Raw genomic sequence first — 21,438 nt, forward strand, 5'->3', positions numbered from 1 at the left:
AAAGGACAGAAGCACTTTTTGAAGCAGTTCTTGAAAGCAAAAAACAACAACAAAAAAAAAACCCTTGCTTGGATTCTGCTATAGAGCCCTCACTGCTGCTTCCGCAAAGCAACTGGAAAGTAGCTGCTTCTCACAGGGCACAAACTGATTTTTCTCTAGTATCAAAAGCCAGGAATTTTGTTTCTGTCAGCTTCTCTTCTTCCTCTGTAATCACTTTTTCCATATTGCTTTCTAATCCTGCGCTATCGGTTGCTTTCACGTGAGGATGTTAGGATGTGTACCTGTGTAGCCTGTCTGTCTTCATCAAAATGATCCAGACAACACCACGCTAAAGCTTCATTCTTTATTTATAAAGTAAATTGCGAAATAGATAATGAAGTAAACTTTTATTTAATTTTAGCATCTGAAGGTGGCTTACATTCAGTACATTGATAAACACATAGACACTATAATCAAAATTTCCTTTATCCAAGTAACAGAGCAATTATTACCTTGGTTAGTTTTACAAAACCTCCAATAGGAGTTCTACTTGTTTTAGATGATCTGCTTTTTTCCTACTTTATTCCTTTGTAATCCAAGCTCAGAGATAATTACCTGTTTGTCATTTTTCATTACTGACTATTAAACAGCACGTGAGTTAACTGCAAGCAGCCGCATTGCTTTTGAGCTTTATGAAGACCACCAATAACTTAGAATGGACACTTTCACTTATTAAATGACCAGAGGCAGTTCAAGGAACCACTTTTATTAATGCCCTTATTTTGTGCTGGCTCTAAACATTCATTCACAGTGAGCATCTGTAGTGTTATGTATGTGAGGCAACCAGATAGATGAAAACATGACAGATCTTACAAAAAGATCAGATGCTTCTTATTGCTTTGTCAGGAGAATAGCTACAAGAGGCCTGAGGGCACAGTCAGCACTGTGAGGCTCAAACGATTTAAGAGAACAGTCTGTTGCAGCAGTGTCTCTCTTGTGGGTGATGGGGAATGCTCAGGACATTACGCTGTGGGCTGGTCAGGGACTGACTTACTTGTACAGAAACAATGACTGTGAACTGACCGTGTCAAAGTATTTTAAAAGAAGATACCTTAAAATGTCTAGTTTGGGCTGAACTCATTAGAAACTCATGAGGGTTTATAATGAGCTTTGGGCAGCTCATTATAAACTCCTTCTGTTATACCTCAGGCAGGATTTGGAGAAAACAAACAAAAAAACCCCACAACATGTACACATCCATATCAGGTCAAGCTGTTCATTATTTAAAACATCCAGTATTTAAAAGGTGAACTTCTGTACTGGTTCTAATCAGTGTAAAAATGCAGAATTGTGTATGTCAGCCAGGCCAGGAGTGCACATGGGCAGGAATACTGAATTCTAACAAAAAGCCCTCTAGCAGTGATTTTTTAACTGCTACAGTTGACCATTAACCTTATTATACCTTAATAACTTTCATTAACCTTAATAAATCAAAAAAAAATTTAGTCAGAATCAAAAAGATTCTGACTTCAACTAAAAATGCACTTAGCTACAGTGTATAGTGAGCTGCATAGACATGAACTGTGTCTGAAAGACAATGACGCTTGCCTGAAGGTAGTAGGTAGAACAAAAATTCCTAAGACCAGCTCCTTACCCTTCAGAGAGAAGGCATGAAGCAGAAAAAGAACACGGTAGCACTAAGGACAAGGAGATTAGCTGAGGATCAAGAGCTATTGAATTGGATTGATGTAGTGTGTAAGATTAAACAGAAAAGCTGAGGTGTAAAATGTCTACTGTAGATGAAAAAAAGCCACAGTAAAACCAAGAACTGTTACAATCTTCACATTATACAGTGCAATTTCAAAAGGGTCGATAACAAGCTAGTATCTCCAAATGAAATAACAGATAAAAAATTTTTTTTTACCAAGCTAGTCGTGTCAAAGCATTATTTCCCTACGTGACAGCTTAAAATACATCTTCCATCCATCAGGTAAGAACAACGTGATGCAGCTATGTAATGCGTACCACCCAGAATTTATGATAATAATATGCAATAAACCAAGACTTGCAACTCCCATGTAGTTTTAACAATCAAAAAGCACAAAACCCATGCACAAGACACCAAAAAACAAGTCCCCACTGGGGAATATATTTTACCCACTAGATATTTGCCTCATTATACAATTTTAAATATTTAAGCTCATTCAGTATATGTGATTTTCACATATAGTTCTTCTTTAGTCTACTTCTAAAATGCATCTATTTTTCCTATTGCTATTAAACAGATTAAATACAGTTCAATTAAATTTATACTCTTCTGATTTTAGTATGTAGGAGGAAGAAAAAAAAAAGACAAAATCTTAGTCAGGTGCTGCTAGTGCTAGCAGTTTTTCAAGACCTAGTAGGATTTTTGTTACGGATTTAAGTTACTATTAAAGTTCAAGCATTCAGAAAATCATTTTCAGAACATCTTGAATGTATTAAATTGCAGTACACACTGCAAATGCACTAGAAAATAATCTCAAATCAAGAATAACTCAGTTGCTATGAAGCAAGTTTATTTAATTTTTTACTAAACTTAGTTTTGGATCCAAGTGCACAGGTAATCAATTCTTATATAAACTTAAAGTATATTGCTTTGAAAGCAGCTCCATAATACAGTATATAGTGCATAGTCAGTATACTGACTGATGCACTTTTAATTACATTTTGCTTGATCGTTCAATACTTAACATATAAGGCTTAAGAGTGGTATCAAAGTCCGGAAAAGCTACAGTGGTTTAATGTCAGATTTCTTTAAAAGACAATTCCACAAAATTAGTTATTAATTTGGAACGACCATGCTTTTTTTGCATGGAAAAAACATTCCACCTATTCCTGATCATCTGCATCAGTTTTTTTTAAATAACAGATTTTAAATTGACTTTTCTATTAAGAAAACCAAAACCAACAATGCATCATTTCAAAAACAGAAGAGTGTCTTCTATCATAGTATTATCCATGACAGCTACAAGGAAAAATTAAGACTTATCTGGGACAATGCTGCAGTCCTTCAGACCGTCTCACATGGTAAGACTTACTGGTTTAAATAGGCTACTCATCTGAACACAGGTCTGCTATCTAGACAGGCAATGAAACTAACCACAGAATACACAGCCTTAATAGGCTTCTGTCTGTTAAGTTTATGATCACATGTATGGCTATTAAATAATCCATTCTAATTTAAAATAAAGTGATACAGGCTTGGCTTTCCTCTTCTAGCTTTGAAATAATGAGCTATTCCACGTCATCAAACATGGTAAACAGAAACTATGTGAGTAGTGTTGAGGTCAGGAGGGGGAAGAGCAAAAAGCTTTTTTTCCTAGCATCTATGAAGGGAATGACTTCAGTTCATTAGCAAAAGCCAAAATTTCATTTGTCGTTGCAGTACCTTATTGCTAGTGCAAATAACAGCTTTTAATCAGTAGGTGTTTCAGTCTCTGCTGGACCTCTGATCAGTCTTCGAATTCCCCTTTTCCCTGCAGGACCTTTTGGTTTAGCAAAACTTTGTTTGTGTGCATGTTGTTTTGGATGAACCTCTTCATAAAGGAAGTCAGCAGTTAACTCATCACCGTTATCTATTTCAATCTGCCAAAAAGAAGAAGCAGTTCTTCATCTCAAAAACACATTTAATAACATTTAGAAATGTTTATTTTGCTGAAGCTCTCAATACTATATATCAAAACCATTATGTGCAAGAATGTTCAGAGACTAGCATGAAGCGTTCCATGTGGAAACAAGTGCTTTTTACTACTTCTCAGTAAGTAACTTCCTTAATATATATCTGAAAGCAGCAGGTGACCTTTCAGAACGAAGGTTGACTTTCTTTATTCTCCCTTCTGAAGTAAAAGCTTTTCATTGTCCCAATGTAATAATCACATCCTAACAATCAAAATTTTTCACGAGAAAAATGCTTTAAAATTGAAACTTGTAAAAGCAACATGCATAACATACTGCTGTCTCCTGAGATAGGAGGGGAGGAGCAGAAATGGCTTATATGATTAGTGGACTACTGCAGCTCAGCAAGTTTCAAAGAGAACGTATTCAAGCTAGGGAAAAAGCTAAAATCAATTTAAGGAGTAGAGGGTTTTATTGATGTTGTTGCTGTTGTTGCAGCTGTTATTATCTTTTCAATGTAAGAATATAAACTGGAATGGAAAGAGAAGATTGTTCTCAAGCCAAACCCCACTGTTTTTAATTGCAGGAATTTAGCATTGAGAGAAATGCTTTGACCCTGTCCTGCTGAGTATTTAACACTTCATGACCTGCCAACCATAGCGCCTGAAGGAGTCACCAGCCACTGTAATGCTGTGACAACAGTACACGCTTCAGAAACGTGTCTCCTGGGTACTTCAAGAGGCACGTGGTACATCTGCTTAACTGTAAAAAGGAACTTTCTACGAAATAATTAGGTATAAAAATGGCTAGTATTAATTCTATTACTTTTTTTAGGCAGATGTAATCCCCATAGAGACCAAGCCTGAAAGTTCTCCTAAATTTAGAGCTCAGGTATTAGGAACGTAACCAAAGGTCATATATTCCGTAAATGGACTATTGCTATGGTCTGCTTGCTAGAGGTGATAAGCTACTCGTTCTTTATTCCTAATGGTAAAATCTTTAGCGAGAAAAGACCAGCTTGCTTACAAATCCTAAATTGCCCTTGTCAAGGACTGATAAGATAGCAATTAAAATTCCAGAACCGCAGCTTGAAATTCATTATTTTGAAAATCCTCAAATAACTTCAGCTTTAAAGGAATTCAGTGTTCAGAAACAAGAGTATGTTGCGTTCCATAGTTCCTTTCAGTAAGAGCTCATGTTAGTTCTAAATGCTCCTTCTAAATACTATCAAATACTCCCTTGAGGCAAAAGGATGTATTTACTAAATCTATCAAACTGCAGAAATTATAAACCACAGAAAAACTTTCATGGCCTAAGTATAAAGTTTTTTTTTTTAAATCAGCAAGTATTTTTTGTTGCAGACAAGCATTTATATACAACTTCAACAGTTATAAAACACTTTCCATTGTTTACAGAAAGTGGTGCAGAGACAGCACTAGACTACCTATGGTTAGGTATCAAAAAAGGGACAGAAGGATGGATAAAATACCAGCAGACTTACTTTTCTAATTATCTGCATCCACAACTGTCTTTCTACAATTTCTAACAGTGGACTTTTGCAACTAGAGTACAGCATCCGTTCTCGTATACTACACGTATACCCTGGCATGGAGTAGATGAAAACTGCAGGGGGGGCAAAACATAAAAGTCAGAAAAAATTATACCGTATCAAAACCTTTATCATTAAATCATTTACAGCAGGGAGGCAGTGGAAACCTACTATGCAGTCGGAAAGGGAAAACGTAACATCATTCTGGATGTTTCATTTCAGCAAGCGTTTCATTTCAGATACAGAAAGGACCAGAGAATGGCCCATCTTTCTGTTTTCACACGAGCACTGATTTCTCGGTGTTTAAACGGAGATACGTTTAAAAGGTTTTCACTATCAAAATGGATAGCTCTGTACTTTCTAAATATAAGGACTCTTCAGAAGACTCAATTTCACCATCAAATGACAGTGAAATTTATAGTCTCATTGAAAGATCAGACTCCTGAAGCTACACAGGTAACTCTTTCTGCCTCAAGATTACTAGATTGCTTGAAATAAGTCAAAGAAGTTTCACATAGCGAAGTTTTCCCATACCTATGGATTCCAAATAGTCCCCTTCATGGGCATGCTTATAGAGGAAAAAATGATAACGCGCAGAATCCTTTGGAATTCTTTTTGGCAAGTCCTTAAGTTCAGTATGAAGTGTGTTGGCCAAAATAATAGTTTCATTTTTCATATCAATTTGCTGTTAACGAAACAAACCTAAATATAGTTAATATACAGAAAGCAAACCAGAGAGCATGATAGGATGGAAAAAATGAACAATATTTTATACTTGCCAATTGCACATAATTGAGTTGCTTATTTTTCAGTTTTTCCAAAGCCTGAATAGCTTCTTTAGCAATGGGGAACGCTACTCCTTGCAGTGTCTGATGCTTAGTATCTACACCAACATCTGTCTGTACCTGGAATCGATACAAATCAATTGAGACTTAAATAGAAACTTTTGCAAGCATTCACTTGGTTTCATACAATAACTGACAATGCAGCGCATGTGGTTACACACAGAGAGAGCAGTAGGTATTCTGAGCATAAGCTACTCTTAAAACATTACCCCTTATTCAACAGATTTGCATTTTTTAATTTACAGGTCCCATTTGCTTGCTTACCTGAAAACAGTTTCATATCTCTGCAAATGCTAGTTCTGCAGAGTCAACAGATTTATGAGAGAGGAAACTGGCTCAAGTGTCAGTAAAGCTGTAACTTAAACTCTAGTATAAAGATACAATAAGCCAGGAGGAAGTAGTTTGATTCTCATAGGCTATGCTGTATTTATAAACTGACAATATTGCTTATAAACTTTGCTGTATCTTGAAAAATTTTAGATCAAAATATACGTCATTTTTAGGAAGTCAAGATGTTGTGGAAGAAAGAGAAATAGTATCTTATTAGACAAGCTGATCGACTTGAAGGAAAACCAAAAGCAACTTCCCTCCCTCTTGCTTCAGCCCCACCACAAAAAAACTATAGCAAGTAGAAAGCAAATCCAAAAAAGTCTCTGTTTTTGACTTCTGATATAAAGCAGAGAAATCCAGGCTAACCACAAGTTAGACAATTGCTCCGAATCTAGTTATGTTAATCATATAAGCCATTCAAGAAAAAGGGACAGTTATTCTAAAGCTACTTTCCAAAAATATATATCTATCAATGTTCATGGACAGTTTCTCTCAATAGAAGCTCTGGTCTCCAGTTTTCCCAACTCTGACCAGTGACCTTATGATCATTTAGAAGCTTCTGAATATACTGACTTCCTTTTCCAAATCCACAAGTACGTTAACGCCAGTGATGAAGCAGCAAAATGCTAATCAGCCAGTAAAAAAAATTACAAAATTGAAAGGATTGGTCTTAGATCTAACATCTGGAAGATGTTCAGCTTAAATTAAAATTGGATGCTAATGAAGTATGAAACGTACTGACAGAAAAAGAAAAAAAAAAATCAAAGATACATGGATCAATACTAAATTATACTGCATCTTTTAAAAGAACAGCTTTCCAGTAACCATGGAAGAGGAGAAGAAAGCAGGTGAAAGAGCTTACTTTAATACCAAGATTAATAAATTCATTAACAAGATTATATGAGAAATATTTACAAAATATATTTCTAATATATATCTGCATAAAAGCCTGATTAATAAAAACATAATAAAAATGAATACGCAGCATAAAATAAAACATAACCAAAATACTCAACATAAAGGTAGAAAAAAAACATAAAAGCCAGCTGTGAAGTTGAGGGACAGGCAGGGGAAGAGAGGAACCTTGCACTCCAAGTTTAGGGATATTCTGAAGATTTGATAGTCCGTACTGTAATTTATTTCAGACCATTAAAGCAAAATGAAACACCTAAGGCACTTAAAAATACATAAATTCACACTAAGATTTGTTAGTGGTGACTGCTGAGTGGGTAATAAAACGGCACATGAAATTCAGTACACATAAATGTAAAGCGATGTACGCAGGAGAAAAACAACTCCTACTCTACTCATACAGCGAGGGACGCTGACACAGACTATTACTGTTTACGGGCAAGAGCACGGGGGTCACAGTAAACAGCTCTATGAAAATGTCAGCCCAGTAGCCAGTCTTGATCAAAAAAACCAACCAACCAACCAACCAACCTTCCAATAAAATACCCAAATGAAACATTATGAATTGTTAGATAAAGAGCAGAGAACAAGAACAGAACACATCATTAAGCATTGCAGATATCAGTAACATGCCCGCATTTCAAATACCACATGCAGTTTTGGCTTCCCCATCCCTCCATCTCAGAAATTATATAGTAGAACTGGAAAAAACACAGAGAAAGGCAAAAGGATCAAAAGTATGGAGTACCTTCTTTAGGAAGAACAACTAAGTAGATTAGGACTCTTCAGCCTGGAAGAGATAACTGAGAAGGAATACAACAGAGATCGCATGGATATAATAATAAGAAAAAAGAAGAGTGAGGAATGACTTTTCTCTGGCTTTCCCACACAAGTGTAGGGGTATCACAGTAACTCAATAACTAGTGGAAAGCAGGCAGTAATTCTTTACATAGCGTTTAGTCAGCTATGGAACACCTTGTCATAGGAACTGCGGACAACAAAAATTTTATGTGGATTTAGAAAAACGGTAAGACTAGATCATGGATGAAAAACCCATCGAGAAAAAATAAATACTAAGACATCATCTCTTGCTCAGAAAGATCCTTGCCTGTAAATATTGACACACTGAGAGAATATTCAAGGGAATTATCATGGTTTTCTTGCCCTGCTTACACACCCTTCCTAGATTCCTGCTGCTGCCCACTTACAGACTTGACATTGGATGAGGTGAGCCTTTGTTCTGACCCAATAAAATATTTCTTAGGGTAACTGTGGAAGAACATACATACGGAAAACTTGAATTCAAAATACATTCTGTTTTTGTTTTTTTGTCAGAAAGCTTTTTAGCCTTCTGAAGCTAAAGGAGAAAGGACAACGAAACACCGCTTCAGTGAGTCTATCTAATCTTCACAATGGTGGAAGCAATGAAGAGCTTAAGTAAGTTAACCTAACGTGAGATGCTTCACGCAAAGCCAAAATTACAGCAATCTACCACCTATCTCTCTCTGAAAAGTAGAGCTACTGCTGCCAAAGTTTCATAATAACATATGAAGTTTTAGCCTGCCTGAATCAGCTAATACAATGCATGTACTGCATAAAATACTAATACTAGAAGTAAAAGATCATCAGTACCACAGAAAGTTATAAGCTCTTCAGTTTTCTTTTAAAGCTGTTCAAGTAAAATGTTGTATTTGATGATCAAATTTTATGTAATAAACATGAACGCATTTCTACACTGAGCTATCGAATGGATAGAAGATCTCAAAAGGCACTACAGACAAAAATAAATGTCAAGAAAAAAAACTAACAGAAATGCAGCATAAGCATGTTAGAAGGTGAAAACCACTACAGAGAAGGTAAAGAGCTGCATTTAACAGAACGGTTTCCCAGCATCCAGCTGCAAAAACAAACCATTTCTCAAACACAAACAGTGGATGTAAAATATAAGCCTCTAGAACTATTCAGATCAACACAAGACCTATTTTAATACATGCATGAACACAAACAGTGATCAAGTAAAGAAACTATATGAGAAAAGAATCCTCTTTTCTAAGTAAAAACGAAACTTTTCAGTCACTGGCTAACTGGCAATCGTCAAATTATTTAGGTCAAGGTTTTCGTTAAAGATATTTCCATAAAGACTTTGTGGCAAAGCAAATCAGTCCTTTAAAAGGGCTAGCTATTTGTTTTAGAACAAAAAAAATGTATTTTTATTGGAATTCTATTCAATTCCTCTCAGTCGTGAAGACAGTGTACTGGTCCTGGAAGCTAAGAAAGCTTCATCCAGGGGTAAGGTTGCCGAAATACTCTTTAGAGTTATTCTTTGCTACAGTTGCTATTTCGCATTTTCTCTACAATTTCTGCCACCATGGGAAACTTATCTGGGCAACGAAGCACATCCAGTGATATTAAGCATGTTTAAGGACAAAGTTGCAACAAATCAGCTCTTCAGTTGTTAGGCCTCTGACCTAGACACTAGGCCTTGCAAACTCAGCAAGATCACGCCACTCTGACTCCAAACATAATCATCCTGGAACCTCCACTCATTGAGAGATAAATTTACATTCTCATCCACTCAACCTTTCAGAAACCTTCAATTTTCTGTTCTGCTTTTTTCACCCTAGAAAGACTTCTTCCTATGATATTTAAGAACGCTGCACCCAGTTCCCTCTCCACCCATGCTCTAAGGCCCTGTAGGTACCTCATTAATCTTAATTTGTCGAAGTTCCTCTTCTGCTGCAGTCAGAGGTGCAGGGGAAGACTGTGATATCAAGTATTTTTTATATCCGCTCAGTGAAACATCATCCTGAAAGCACAGTATAAGCATCAATCCTTTTTCCATAGTAAAAGTTTTCTTCAAAGATACTTCATGCAGAACAGAAAAAGCATTTACGTACACTGTTATTATGTTCATTTTATTTGAACGGATTACAAGCATAGGAACGTTTGCAAATTCAGTTTGGCTTCCTGAACAACAGGGTCCACCGGGCTGCTCTGATGCTCTTCTTACCCAATGATACGGCGGGCAGCATATCCACAACCAGCCCCCAACTACCTCGCTAATTCAAAAATCAGACTTCATGAAGACGGAAGTGTGCATGAAGTTACTCAGTCTGCTTGAACAAAACCTTACAGAAGTGTGACAATTCTTATAAAATAAAATCTTCTTATGAAATCTGCACGTCCAGACAGTATACTGGTAGCTGACTGGTAGTTTTCTACCTATAAAATGGGAAGTAGAAGTACTGCCGGCAGACAGGTAGTAAGCACATGCACATGATACCACAAATAGTTTAGGATGCAAATTCACAGAAATTATGAATTCTGATAGCCACTTTGGGGAATTAATGCTCAGTGTCAGTTCTGTCTCTCTGCAAACATTCTAATACCAGAGGCAAGTACCGTTCTGTTTTCACAATTAAGGCGTTGCTCAGGAAAAGGCAGTACTTTATGCCATCATACAAATGTGGTTTTATGCTCCAGCTCTGAGAGCAAATAGAAACCTCTTTTTTAGCTTTTCCCTTTCAGAAGGAGGCAGACTATTTCAAATGCAATTTCCAGTGTCAATATTCCAGCATGTCTTGCTTCAGGAGCTCAGAGGTAACAAAAGGTTAATACATGTGAAGTACCAGGTGGGACCATAGCCAGGTTCCATCATGACACCAGAGCTGGTTGCACCTAAACCATCCTCGTGTCTAACAGAAGATAAGGACAAAGAAACATGAGTAGAACACTGGATACTGATGGTCAAGATCCTGTGTGAGGTTTGTGACTCAAATACTTTAAAGAAGCTGTGATTTTTCACATAGATGGATATTAGAGGCAATTAATAACTCTATAAAGACATTAAAACCAACTGTGTCTATTTAGAGATATAATAAGCTGTAACATTATGAACTTAGAAAAGTGGTGTTATATTGACTTCATCCTCAAAATGCCCCAAACGCATTCTGAAATAACAATAACAAACCACCGCAACGGTCCTTCCCTCCTGCAACAGAGATGGAAGCTCAGCCTCAAGCTCTGAGTTCCAGGGTTAGAAGCAAATTCTACTTATTACATAGACTCTGCTGTTAATGCTCCACTGCATGTGGTGCTAAGAGATTAGATGGAGGAATGGGCAACAGGAAATAACGTGAACTTTACCAGTAACCTTTTTTAGCAATTGGGTTATCTGCTTCTTTAGACCTCTCCAGGAGAGGCTTGTTCGTGCGTTTGTTAGGATAACACAGCCTCCGTTTCATGCTGATGCTGAATATAAAAAACAAGTTACTTAATGAGCAGTAGAATTATTAGTCTCCTTTCCTTTTGGATTTGCGTCTTACGGCAATGCGTCCAACACAACAACCCAATGTTTCTTGTCACGGTTTTTCTGCTGTCTCGTCTGTTCCCCAAATCTCCAATTCCTTCCTTTCCTTCACCCCTAGACCCCTGAATGAAGAGCAGCTGTGCTTTGGTTCAGATTTGTGCAGATGATGAGATAATCAACAGAATGTATCTGCTGCACTCTATGTGTCTATGTGTTTGCTAAAGGAGAAATAGAGGAGCGCTAATTTGGATCTTTAAATAATTACCAGTTTTCATGAAAGTTACTGGAATTTTGCTTCTTTGAGAACTCTAATTTGCATTTGCTTAAAATATATTAAAAAGTCGAAATTATGTTGGGATGGACAAACAGGCAGACATTACAATCGTGTAAAATTTATTTCCCAAGGTAACTGAGGTAATGCAACAGCCCCATATTTCCCTACATGCACAGCACTTGAACGTGCCTTAGAAGTTCATTAGACTTTTTACATGTAACTTCCAATTATCTAACAGTAGTTGAATACTCAACTATTAGTATCTTCATTGAAAAAAACAAACAAACAAACAAAAAAAATCAATAATCATTACAATTCTGTTTCCATAAATAAAGATGGCAGCCATGGACCTTAATTACCTTTTTATGGTCAAATTTTAGAGAATAAATACATTTTAATATCTTTAGTTTACGATAAAAACATTCTTTTTCAGATGTTACTGACTACAAATAGCCACGCTAGCCCATTTCTGATGTGGAACCATATATCCAAAAAGGCTTTTGTAAACAATTGGCCTGAAAGTTTTAGCGTACAGCTTTTGTGAGGATTCACATGCATGTAGTGAGCTTGAAAGATTCTCTCATTATTCCCAGATTATTTACTTTTCATAGACATTTGAAGCAAGGACTTCTTAAGCCTGAAATTGTTATATATACTTACATACTTTTTCAAACAAGAATGATTACATTTAAACACAGGAATAACACACATACTTTTTAACTTTCTTTTTTTCTTTCCTCAAAAAAGAGCAGAAACACCACAAATTCCTACTGATAAAGTCAGCTCACTACATGCTCACTACTACTCCATTTAGTAATTTTTAAAGCAGCGTGCTGACTTTAAAAAGAAAAACATACCTGTATTGTTCCAAATACTTCATCCTTAATATGACCACCTCCAAATTCTTTCTTAAGTGTTGCCCGGGTTGCTGCATACAACATTTTTTGACGAACCTAGTATATCATAAGACAGTCTTGTCTTGTTTTGTTTTGTTTTTCAGTATATACACAAAAACTAGCATTTTCATATGCCAAATCGATTGAAATACATTTTTCTTAAACAAATATTTCACAGGTGAAATCATGATTTAAATTTGTAATTCTTAATAAAGAACAAATCCCACAGCATGAGCTCTGGAGCAAGATAATAACATATGCTATTCAATTCCCAAGGGTACAAGAAGACATTTTACCATGCATTACCAAAGTAATTCAAAATAGCAGCTTTAATTAGAGTATGCCTGAAAGTTTATTTTTTTCCTTAAAAAACACAAAATCAGTACTAACTCTAACTCTTTTTAAATAGAAAAAAATAAAATTGCTTAGCTCCTTTGTCCCTGATCTGTGTACTGATGCATACAACAGACGCAGAAAAGAGCAAACTGCAAACAGCCCTTTATTATTTTTGATTTGGTAGTGATTCCAAGTAGTTTTAGTCCAACTACAGAACGAAGAAATAACATTTTCCTGGGAGCAGAAGATCTAATGAAACCTGCCCTGTATCAATTTATGTCCAACATACTCACGCACTCCCCTCCCAATAGTCCCATCTTCACTACTTTATTTCCCCACCATGCCATGCTCATCACAATATACCTTCACCTTTTCCACCCGATCTCGGCTATATATTCCACCCCTTGGTCTCTTAATAGTTCCTAAACGCTGGTGAAAGTAGTAGGAATCTGGAAATAACTTTACTTCCTGTCTTCCCTTGTCTCACATTCCCCAAAACACAAATCTTCCCAGTTCTCCTAGAAATTCATAACTCTAACCTCAGCTCTCTCCCCTGCTCCCTAACTACTCGCTGCGCAAGAAACAGCGCATGCTGTGGTCGGTCACAGACGAATGGGTGCTAACCGGCCAGCCTGCAAGCCAAACAGACTGAACAGCTTGAGCTCATGCTACAATCTTTCCCTCTGTGACGGCACCACCTACATCTTGCCACGGATTTTCATGAAACACCGCTGACAGAAAGGCAGACAAAAAGTGCAAAAATGTGTTTTGTCTCCTCAAATCAGGCTAAAAATGAATTGGATCCACTAGACTCCATCTAGACCCACTGATACTGCTCCTCTACCAGCTTCAGGAAAGATGAGTATGTTTCCCTAGTTTCCTTGGGGGAAGTGGGTGAGGATGCTTCATAAGCATCCTCAAATCATTCTCACCTAAGATTTAGAGCAAACGGCACTGCTGAAGACTCATTACCACTGTGAAGCTTCCAGTGACTATTACTTACAGGGGAATGATCAGGTGACCATGCAATGAAGATCCACTCATATCCTTGAGCGTTCTGGGAATCCAGCCTGTACAGTATATAACACGGTTGCTTGTCTTCGAGAAGGGGAAGAACAAAGGAATCATAATCCTTTTCCCATGATCCAAGAGGCTGCCTAGAGGATCCCACAACAAGTTGTTCTATAAACAATCACCAAAGCTGCAGGTTAGCAACAATATTGTTAATACTGGTTACTAAAATTAGCAATTACAATAGCACTTGCAGTTAAATATACTGGGCTACTAACAAGATTAATTGTAAGCCACTTCATTTTCCATAATTACGTCCACAAGAACGGAAGTCAAGAACAGTCCATGTGAAAGCGGGTAAACTCCTGCGAAAGCCACAAAGGTTCAACACCTAACTTATTGTGACCCAAATACAAGAAACTGAGAAGCAACGCGCTGGTTGTCATCAAACTCTTTGATCTGCAGGGCTAAGACTGATGTTAGTTTTTTAGCACAACGCACACAGAAAAGAAAGAAAAACTGTATTGTGTCAGTTAGTTTATTTTTATACCAGAATGTTTAGGTAGAAGCAAGATGAGAGTAAGCTTTTTAATTTTTAGAATTAGAATTACTGGTGCTCTTGCTGTAACATATTAGTGTTTGTATTTGTTTTAACGAGTCAGTAATCCAGCTATATAGCGAAGAGAGTCTGGAGTGAATATGCTCGCACTAATCACTTTCACTTGACTATTTAAGTAGGTGAAACCCTTTTTAATACAGCTTCATAACTACAGTCTCTTTAAATGATTTAAGTCATTTCTTATGCATAATTGGCTTAGTTCTACATAGAATACTTTAAATGAGATTTAATTATGTGTACAGTTGAAACAAGATTTCCCTCCCTTACTTATGAAGCACAGCTTAGCTTCTAGAAGAAAATATTACCACAGTATTTTTCAAAATATTTATCAATTTGCCATTAAATACTAGCCTCCCCACCCAAAAGCGAAACACTGTTAAAACGAGATCCCCCAGTGGTTTGAGGACCATGACAGTGTTTAGTATCTTTCGTGAGACAGGACCCAAGTTCTAAAATTGCAGACAAGAGCACAACACTGTACAGATGCCCTTACAGCAAATCTTTCAAAAGAGGCCATTCTTCCACATTAATTTTCCAAGGCACTGAACATAAACAGCTCAGACAGAGAGGGTCTGGCGCTTCTCTGCAGCGGATTCAAGGCAGCCGAAGCTGTGTACCTAGAAGACTCAAAGAGTATTCAGAACGTACTTGCCAATTCTTAGACTCCAGATGGCTGTGATCTCACTTGGATTTAGACAGAAAAACACAATTAGAGGAATTATACTGCCTGGCAGCAAATGTGTTGTATTACTAACTCAAACTAGCAGGATTCAATTTTAGCATTTTCTGTTGACTAGAAAGAGTTGCTGCAGACAAATGAGGCAACTGTCCCTCTTCCACCGTTCTTGGAGCATTAGAAGTTTCTTTTTGAACTGTGTAAACAAGTATTAAAGACTGGATTCTGCTTCTACTTACAAATAAAATGCATATATACATATATACACACATATATATACACATATATATATACACACACACACACCCCAATAAGGAAAAACATTTGATATAAACACATTCCCCATTTCTAGCTTTCATTTTATATTAAAAAGTAGTGCGTGCTCAAAAGTCCAGTTTTTTATCTTGCCCAATAAAATCAAATTCAAAGGTATGTCAGCGTTTGCTAACCTGTGCTGATGAAACTTTACCACAGTGACCTGCCTATAATACTATTATTGCTGCTCCCTTCAGAAAAGCAATACAAAAATGGTGGAAGACTTCCTAACAAAAGCAAATGCAAAGAAGGTAGCAGCAGCAGGTTTCATTAGCGAAGGATAAAAGTGTCCGTGTACATTTCTCCAGCTACTTCAGTGTACTGTACATGACTGAACTCTGGGAACAATGAAAAAAGTGAGGTCAGCATCTGATACGCTGTAAAGATGGGCTAAACCATGCAGTATCTTATACAGTTCAATTATAATTTCAAACCAGCATTGCCATTGGAAGAAAGTATGCATACCATCCCGCACTACACTGAAAATTACAGTATCACCCAAAATTAAATCCTACTTTCAGTATACAAAAGATCAGCTTTACATTAAGTTCTGCAATTTTTTTAAAACAATTGTACATGTAGGTTACTAAAACAGTTAGAAAATACCCAGAAGAATCAGGCAAAACAATCATATTAAAATTTGACTGACCATTTTCAATGACTATTTTTAAAAGCCTGTATTTTCCATTTCTGGCTCCAACAAAGGTGTCCTTAAGGTTTCCACTAGCTGGAAAAAAAAAAAAAAAAAAAGAGACAGTAACTGAATGAAGGCATTTTATTTCCCTCGGACAGGGAATACTCAAGAAAGGTAAAACCGGTATCGTACATTAAAAGAAAGCTACAGCTGGACCTCCACTACAAAGCTGGATTGGAAGCAAAATAGAGAAGTGATACACCCCCGTGCTCCTGCAGTTCCAACCGCTGGGATGCAGCAAAAAAGTGATGACAACATTACAAACATCCGAACAGATTAAAAAGAGAGGGGGAAAAACCCCCAGCTCTGCTTTCTTACATACCATAGGATTTTCAATACTGTGAAAATTAAAGATGACTTGTCACATCATTAATCCAGCTTTCAGAGTTAATACAGCAACACAATAAAATATGGACCATCTCGAATTACAATAGCTTCACAAAGTCTGTAGGCTTAGTACAAACTTTCAGATATATCAATGATACACTTGCCAGGAAAATTTTAGAACCTGTCTGCAAAATTGCTAGTCTTTTCTAAAGACACTGCTCTGAAGAGTACCAGGGAAGGCTGCCAGCCTTCTCTCATCTTCTATATAAACTCGTTTCCTTTTATACCTCTTAATAACAATTGTCAAACCCTGACTTAGCAAATAGGATAGATTTATAATGAATTTATAAAGAAGTAATTAAAAATTTCACTTTATGTAATTCACATTAACAATACAGTGCAAACATGACAGATGCATTTCTAGAAGCATGTTAAAGAACTGCGCTTAAGCCCTGAAGATCATTGTGATCCATTGTGATCCCGACTGCTCTGCCGAAAACTCTGAGTGCGAGTCAGTTTAATTATAACCTAGACAGCGGTGTGTGCAGCATTTATTGAAGAATATTTATTGCAAGCTGGTCTTCTAAGCAATCCCACAGCGTAGAGCATAGCACTAGTAAGATAAACATCTGCTATCAAACCAGGAAACACAAAAAAAAAAAAAAAAGGGAGGGGGGATTATTTGCAGTCATATCCAGGCCAAATAACAGGTGGTCAGACTGCATCTGGCTACACTACTGTCCGTATTCAAAACACTTAAAATTTACAGCTATCAAGGTGGTGCGCAAGCCCATTCTGCAATTCCAGAATGGGGACAAGAGGTGCGTTTAGCAAGATTAACTTCACTGGGTTTACCAGGCCCACACCAGCTTTATCTCAGTTAGCGTTCTCCCGTTAACCAGTGCTGACCCTCAGTTTAATTTACTCCCAACTTTTCTAATTGTCTGCCTTTCCACATAAGCCCACTCAGCACACACACAAATATCTTGACATTTTCTGGACCTTCCGATTCTCCTGGGACTTTTTTGTCCTCTTCTTGCCTATTACCTTTTGTTCTTTATTCTCTAGTATCGAGCCTACACAGTAAAACAAGACCAAAGCACAGGAGTCACTACTGCACCGACACCAGAACTGTAACAGCTCCTGAAGTAACAGCTGAAGACAAAACACCAGCATCTGAGAAACTCTCTTGCTAACAAGCGATCTAGAATTTTTTAGCAAAGGCTTTAAAAGTCAGAACAGCATGGTACTATTTTCTGCTTAAACTTCCCGCACAGTTGAGATTTATAGAATTACAATTTTTGTATCTCATTGTGTAGTCTGTAGTTTAATTTAAATTTCTTTTTAAAAAAAAAAAATCGTGATGATAAACACATCCATTTTCTTCATCTACGCTACTGCTTCCACTAGTGAAGTTGAGTTCTGCTAATAGGAGCGCTTAATTAAGATACTTGGGTAGAAACACACTGGATGTATCCAGCTCCACATGCCCTACCCTACCAGGAATGGACATGATCTGCTGTCTCAGCACTATCCTAGACAGGATTTTTAAAAATATGCAACCTACAAAACTTTAAGATAGACAAGTTGAGACACGCTCCCTTCCTCAACAAGCAAATTCATATTAAATAAACTATTCAGCGCTTGAACAGTCCTGTAGAAGATCCGGTTAAGACCTTCGGAAGATTGCACTTAACTGCCTGTAAACATATACATGTATCAACTACGTAGATTTGTTCTGCTGAACTTTCAAAGTGACTCATCTGGAGTAGAGAATATTAAAATACAATTAGGTTTACGGCACAAATATTTTACAGCAAATTTTATTTAAAAATAATTTAGTAAGCTTCAGACATAATCTGGAACATAATCTGGCCAACTGTCCACAGCCCAATGCAAGCGAATATTCTGTGATCCCCTGCACTATTACTGCCCTGCTTGAAAGTCCAGTCCCTTTAGCATCTGCCTGGTACGTATCAGACACCTGAAGCATCACTGGTTCCCGCTACTCGATTTCAGCTTCCAGGAAAGACCAGTCCATGCTGCCAAGCCTTGCCATTATTTTTCAGGGACACCAGCCTGCCCGTAGCTAAAGCGGCCAGTCTCACAATGGCACAACAAGTGCTATTCGTCTCCCACGCCGCAGCCCTGCCGAGAGGCAAGCGGATGCTGCGCGGCAAACAGGGTCCCTGATTAGCGGGCTGCCCTGCGTCCCAGCCTGCCGAGACAGGAGCAGCGCAGGAAACCACCCGCGTCCTCTGCAGCTCTCCTCAGACAACAGAAAGATTCTCGGAGACATGAAGGAGAAAAGGCTTGGCCACCCTTCTTGCTCCTCAGCTCCTGCAGGGAGCAACAGGATCATTCTTTTGCTCCTCCCTCCAACAACACCAAGGAGAGAAAAAGGGAACGTGAGCCACTGCAACAGTCCTTCCCAGTCTGGAAATAAAAGCTATTCTGGATGCACCTCAGGTCTGAGAAGGGGCAAAGAACTTAAGAGAAACGAGAAGAACAAAAATTGATGCAGGGAAAGGAAAAGGAGAGGAGAAAAGGTGTCTAACAAACATAGCAAACGGACAACAAAGCAGGGGGAAGCGTAGTTAGGAGCTCCCACAGCAGGTACAAAAGTCGCCTTCAACAATAAAAGTGGGAGAGCAGGCAAAGTACACCGTACTAGTCACTGAACAAGCAGATTGCGGCAACCAAGACACAAACTGAAAACCCCCTTAATCCTGCGGTATAATCCTTGTTTACTCATTCTGTGATTTAAGGGCCCTGGTAATACTGAGAAATAACATGCCCTCTTCTAGTTGCACTTCATATTCTCCATGGCCGGGAAGCAGGGGAAAACAGGCTCCCCCACACCTCCCCCCTCCACAGCCTCCTGTAACAGGGCTTTTACTGGGCTTCCCTCATCCTGGATCGCTGGTTCTTCGCAGTTCCCTTTCTGTCTCTCTGCTGTTTCTCAGCGCTTCTCCCATGCAAGGAGCCGGGCAGCAACTCTCGGCACTGTCGGCGCTGTCCGAGCCGTTTCGCCCTAGCTGCAGCGGCGCTGAGCAGACCCCAGCTTCCGCCAAAGCCCGGCGGGACCCCCCGACGGCGGGCACCGGTCCGGCTCCAGCAGCCCGCCCACCCCCAGCAGGAAAACCTCCGGTAAGGTGCAGCGGGCACAGGTTGCTACAGGAAGTTACTCGAGCCAAAAGGTATCTTCCACGTCAGTATAGGGTTTTTTTTTTTCCTTTTGCATTGAATAGCTGTCTACCTTTCTTCTTGTGGTTAGCCGAATAAATAAAACCCACAAGTCGCCTGCTAACTCGTGATGCGGCGGCATCGAGCAGTGGAAGTTCGCAGCGAGACGCGACGTTGCCGGCCCTTGCTAAGGCTGAAACGCCGAAGAGCCGCGGCCCGAAGCAGCGTCCCCCCCCCCCCCCCCCCCGGTTAGGCTCGGCTCGCCCGCGACCCCGCGGCCAGACAAAGGCGGCACGGCAGAAGCAGCCCCGCTCGGCAGCGAACAAAGAGCCCGGCCGCGGGGCGCGCTCCCCCGCGCAGCGGCGGCCCCGGCTCCCCGCCCTGCCCCGCGGCCGACGCCGCGCCGGCCACGGCCCCGCTCGCCTCCTGCCCCGCGGCCAGCGGAGCGCACAAGAGGGAGAGGGCGGCGGGTGCCATGAGGGGGGGCAGGGCAGGGCAGGGCAGGGCAGGGCGAGCCGCGCGGCTACCTTGGATGCCGGTCTGGTGGGACATGTCGTTCGCTCGCACCCGCCGCGCCGCGCCGCGCCGGCACCGCAAGCCGCTGCGCCCCGGGGCACTGCGCCGAGGCCCGGCCCGGCCCGGCCCGGCCGCGCACACGTGACGCGCCCGCGCCACTCAGCGGCGGCGAGCGCGGCGCCGGCCGGGGCTGGGGCTGGGGCTGGGGCCGGGGCCACGGCGGCGGCGGGCGGCGCCGCTGCTGCTGCCGCCCCCTAGAGCAAGGCTCCGCCGCGGAGCCCCTCTCGGCTCGACCTGGCCCGGCCCGGCCATGCCCGGGATGATTTGTTCGGGATCTTCTCGCCTCGCCGACCGCTCGCCCCGTGGGGCCGTGGTCAGGGCGCCCCGCCGGTCCTGCCGCCCCCGGCGGGGGGCAGCGGCGGCGGCGGCGCGGCAGGATCGCAGCTCGGCCGGGCTCCTGCGGCCTCCTCCCTAGCGCCCGGGGACGAGGCCCCGCGGGGTCTCCCAACTACAGGGAAATTACCGAGGTGACTGCAGAGGTCCGCAGGAGTCGGCCGCGGAGAGCTGTAGCTCTTGCTTGGGGCAGCAGGGAAAGGGCCACAAGGGAACTTAAAAAGGAGGACACCAAGCTGCTGATGTGTTTTGCAGAATTTGTGTTAAGTAGTCATCAAATAAATTGCTCAGAGATGAGGGAACAGAGCCCAGAACCACCGTTCTCTCCACTCGAGCCGTTGTTCCTCATGGGGGAGTCACTCTTTTTCTCCAGTTAATTTTGCTTTATTTGCTACTTGGTGGCACAGCTTCAACAGGAATAGCAAAGGTTTTCTCTATTTCACCGTGTTACTGATGCTTGAGACACTTTTCTGAGACACTTTTGTTAAGGTGTGAATGCAGGAGTGGGGGGGCATCTACTTCTCAGTGCATTGCCTACCCACAAGACCAATGGCTTTTACACCTTTTGACTTGTGTGGAAAAAGTTTTCTTAAACTTTCTTTTTTTAAAGTTCC

General features: G+C 40.0%; 2 protein-coding genes across 3 annotated transcripts in view; one reads left to right on the forward strand and one right to left on the reverse strand.

Moving 5' to 3' along the window:
• Positions 1–329: 329 nt before the first annotated feature.
• On the reverse strand, positions 330–20,577 carry TWF1 (twinfilin actin binding protein 1). The gene is made up of 9 exons (XM_068933836.1): positions 20,443–20,577; positions 16,358–16,435; positions 14,091–14,269; positions 12,713–12,808; positions 9,974–10,078; positions 5,965–6,090; positions 5,720–5,870; positions 5,138–5,259; positions 330–3,606 (listed from the first exon to the last, which is right to left on the reverse strand). The coding sequence occupies exons 1-9, from the start codon at positions 20,465–20,467 to the stop codon at positions 3,436–3,438; spliced, it is 1,053 nt and encodes a 350-aa protein (XP_068789937.1). The 5' UTR covers positions 20,468–20,577; the 3' UTR covers positions 330–3,435.
• The window catches only part of TMEM117 (transmembrane protein 117), a 240,055-nt gene continuing 235,075 nt past the window's right edge, over positions 16,459–21,438 (forward strand). The window contains exon 1 of one of the 2 annotated variants that reach the window (XM_068933809.1): positions 16,459–19,929. In XM_068933809.1, the coding sequence (XP_068789910.1) occupies positions 19,523–19,929 (407 nt within the window). In that variant the 5' untranslated portion in view covers positions 16,459–19,522. The remainder of the gene's footprint in view (positions 19,930–21,438) is intronic. The other variant, XM_068933817.1, reaches the window with a different exon arrangement.

The sequence above is a fragment of the Struthio camelus genome, chromosome 1 (assembly GCF_040807025.1).
Source record: "Struthio camelus isolate bStrCam1 chromosome 1, bStrCam1.hap1, whole genome shotgun sequence".
In the NCBI taxonomy this organism is placed as follows: Eukaryota; Metazoa; Chordata; class Aves; order Struthioniformes; family Struthionidae; genus Struthio; species Struthio camelus.

Coding starts and splice junctions, on each gene's coding strand:
- TWF1 (XM_068933836.1), bottom strand. CDS start 20,467: ATGTCCCACCAGACCGGCATCCAAG. Junction 12,809..14,090: donor GGTCACCTGATCATTCCCCT/GTAAGTAATAGT, acceptor ATGATATACTAG/GTTCGTCAAAAAATGTTGTA. Junction 3,607..5,137: donor GGATGCAGATAATTAGAAAA/GTAAGTCTGCTG, acceptor TCTTTTTGGCAG/ATTGAAATAGATAACGGTGA.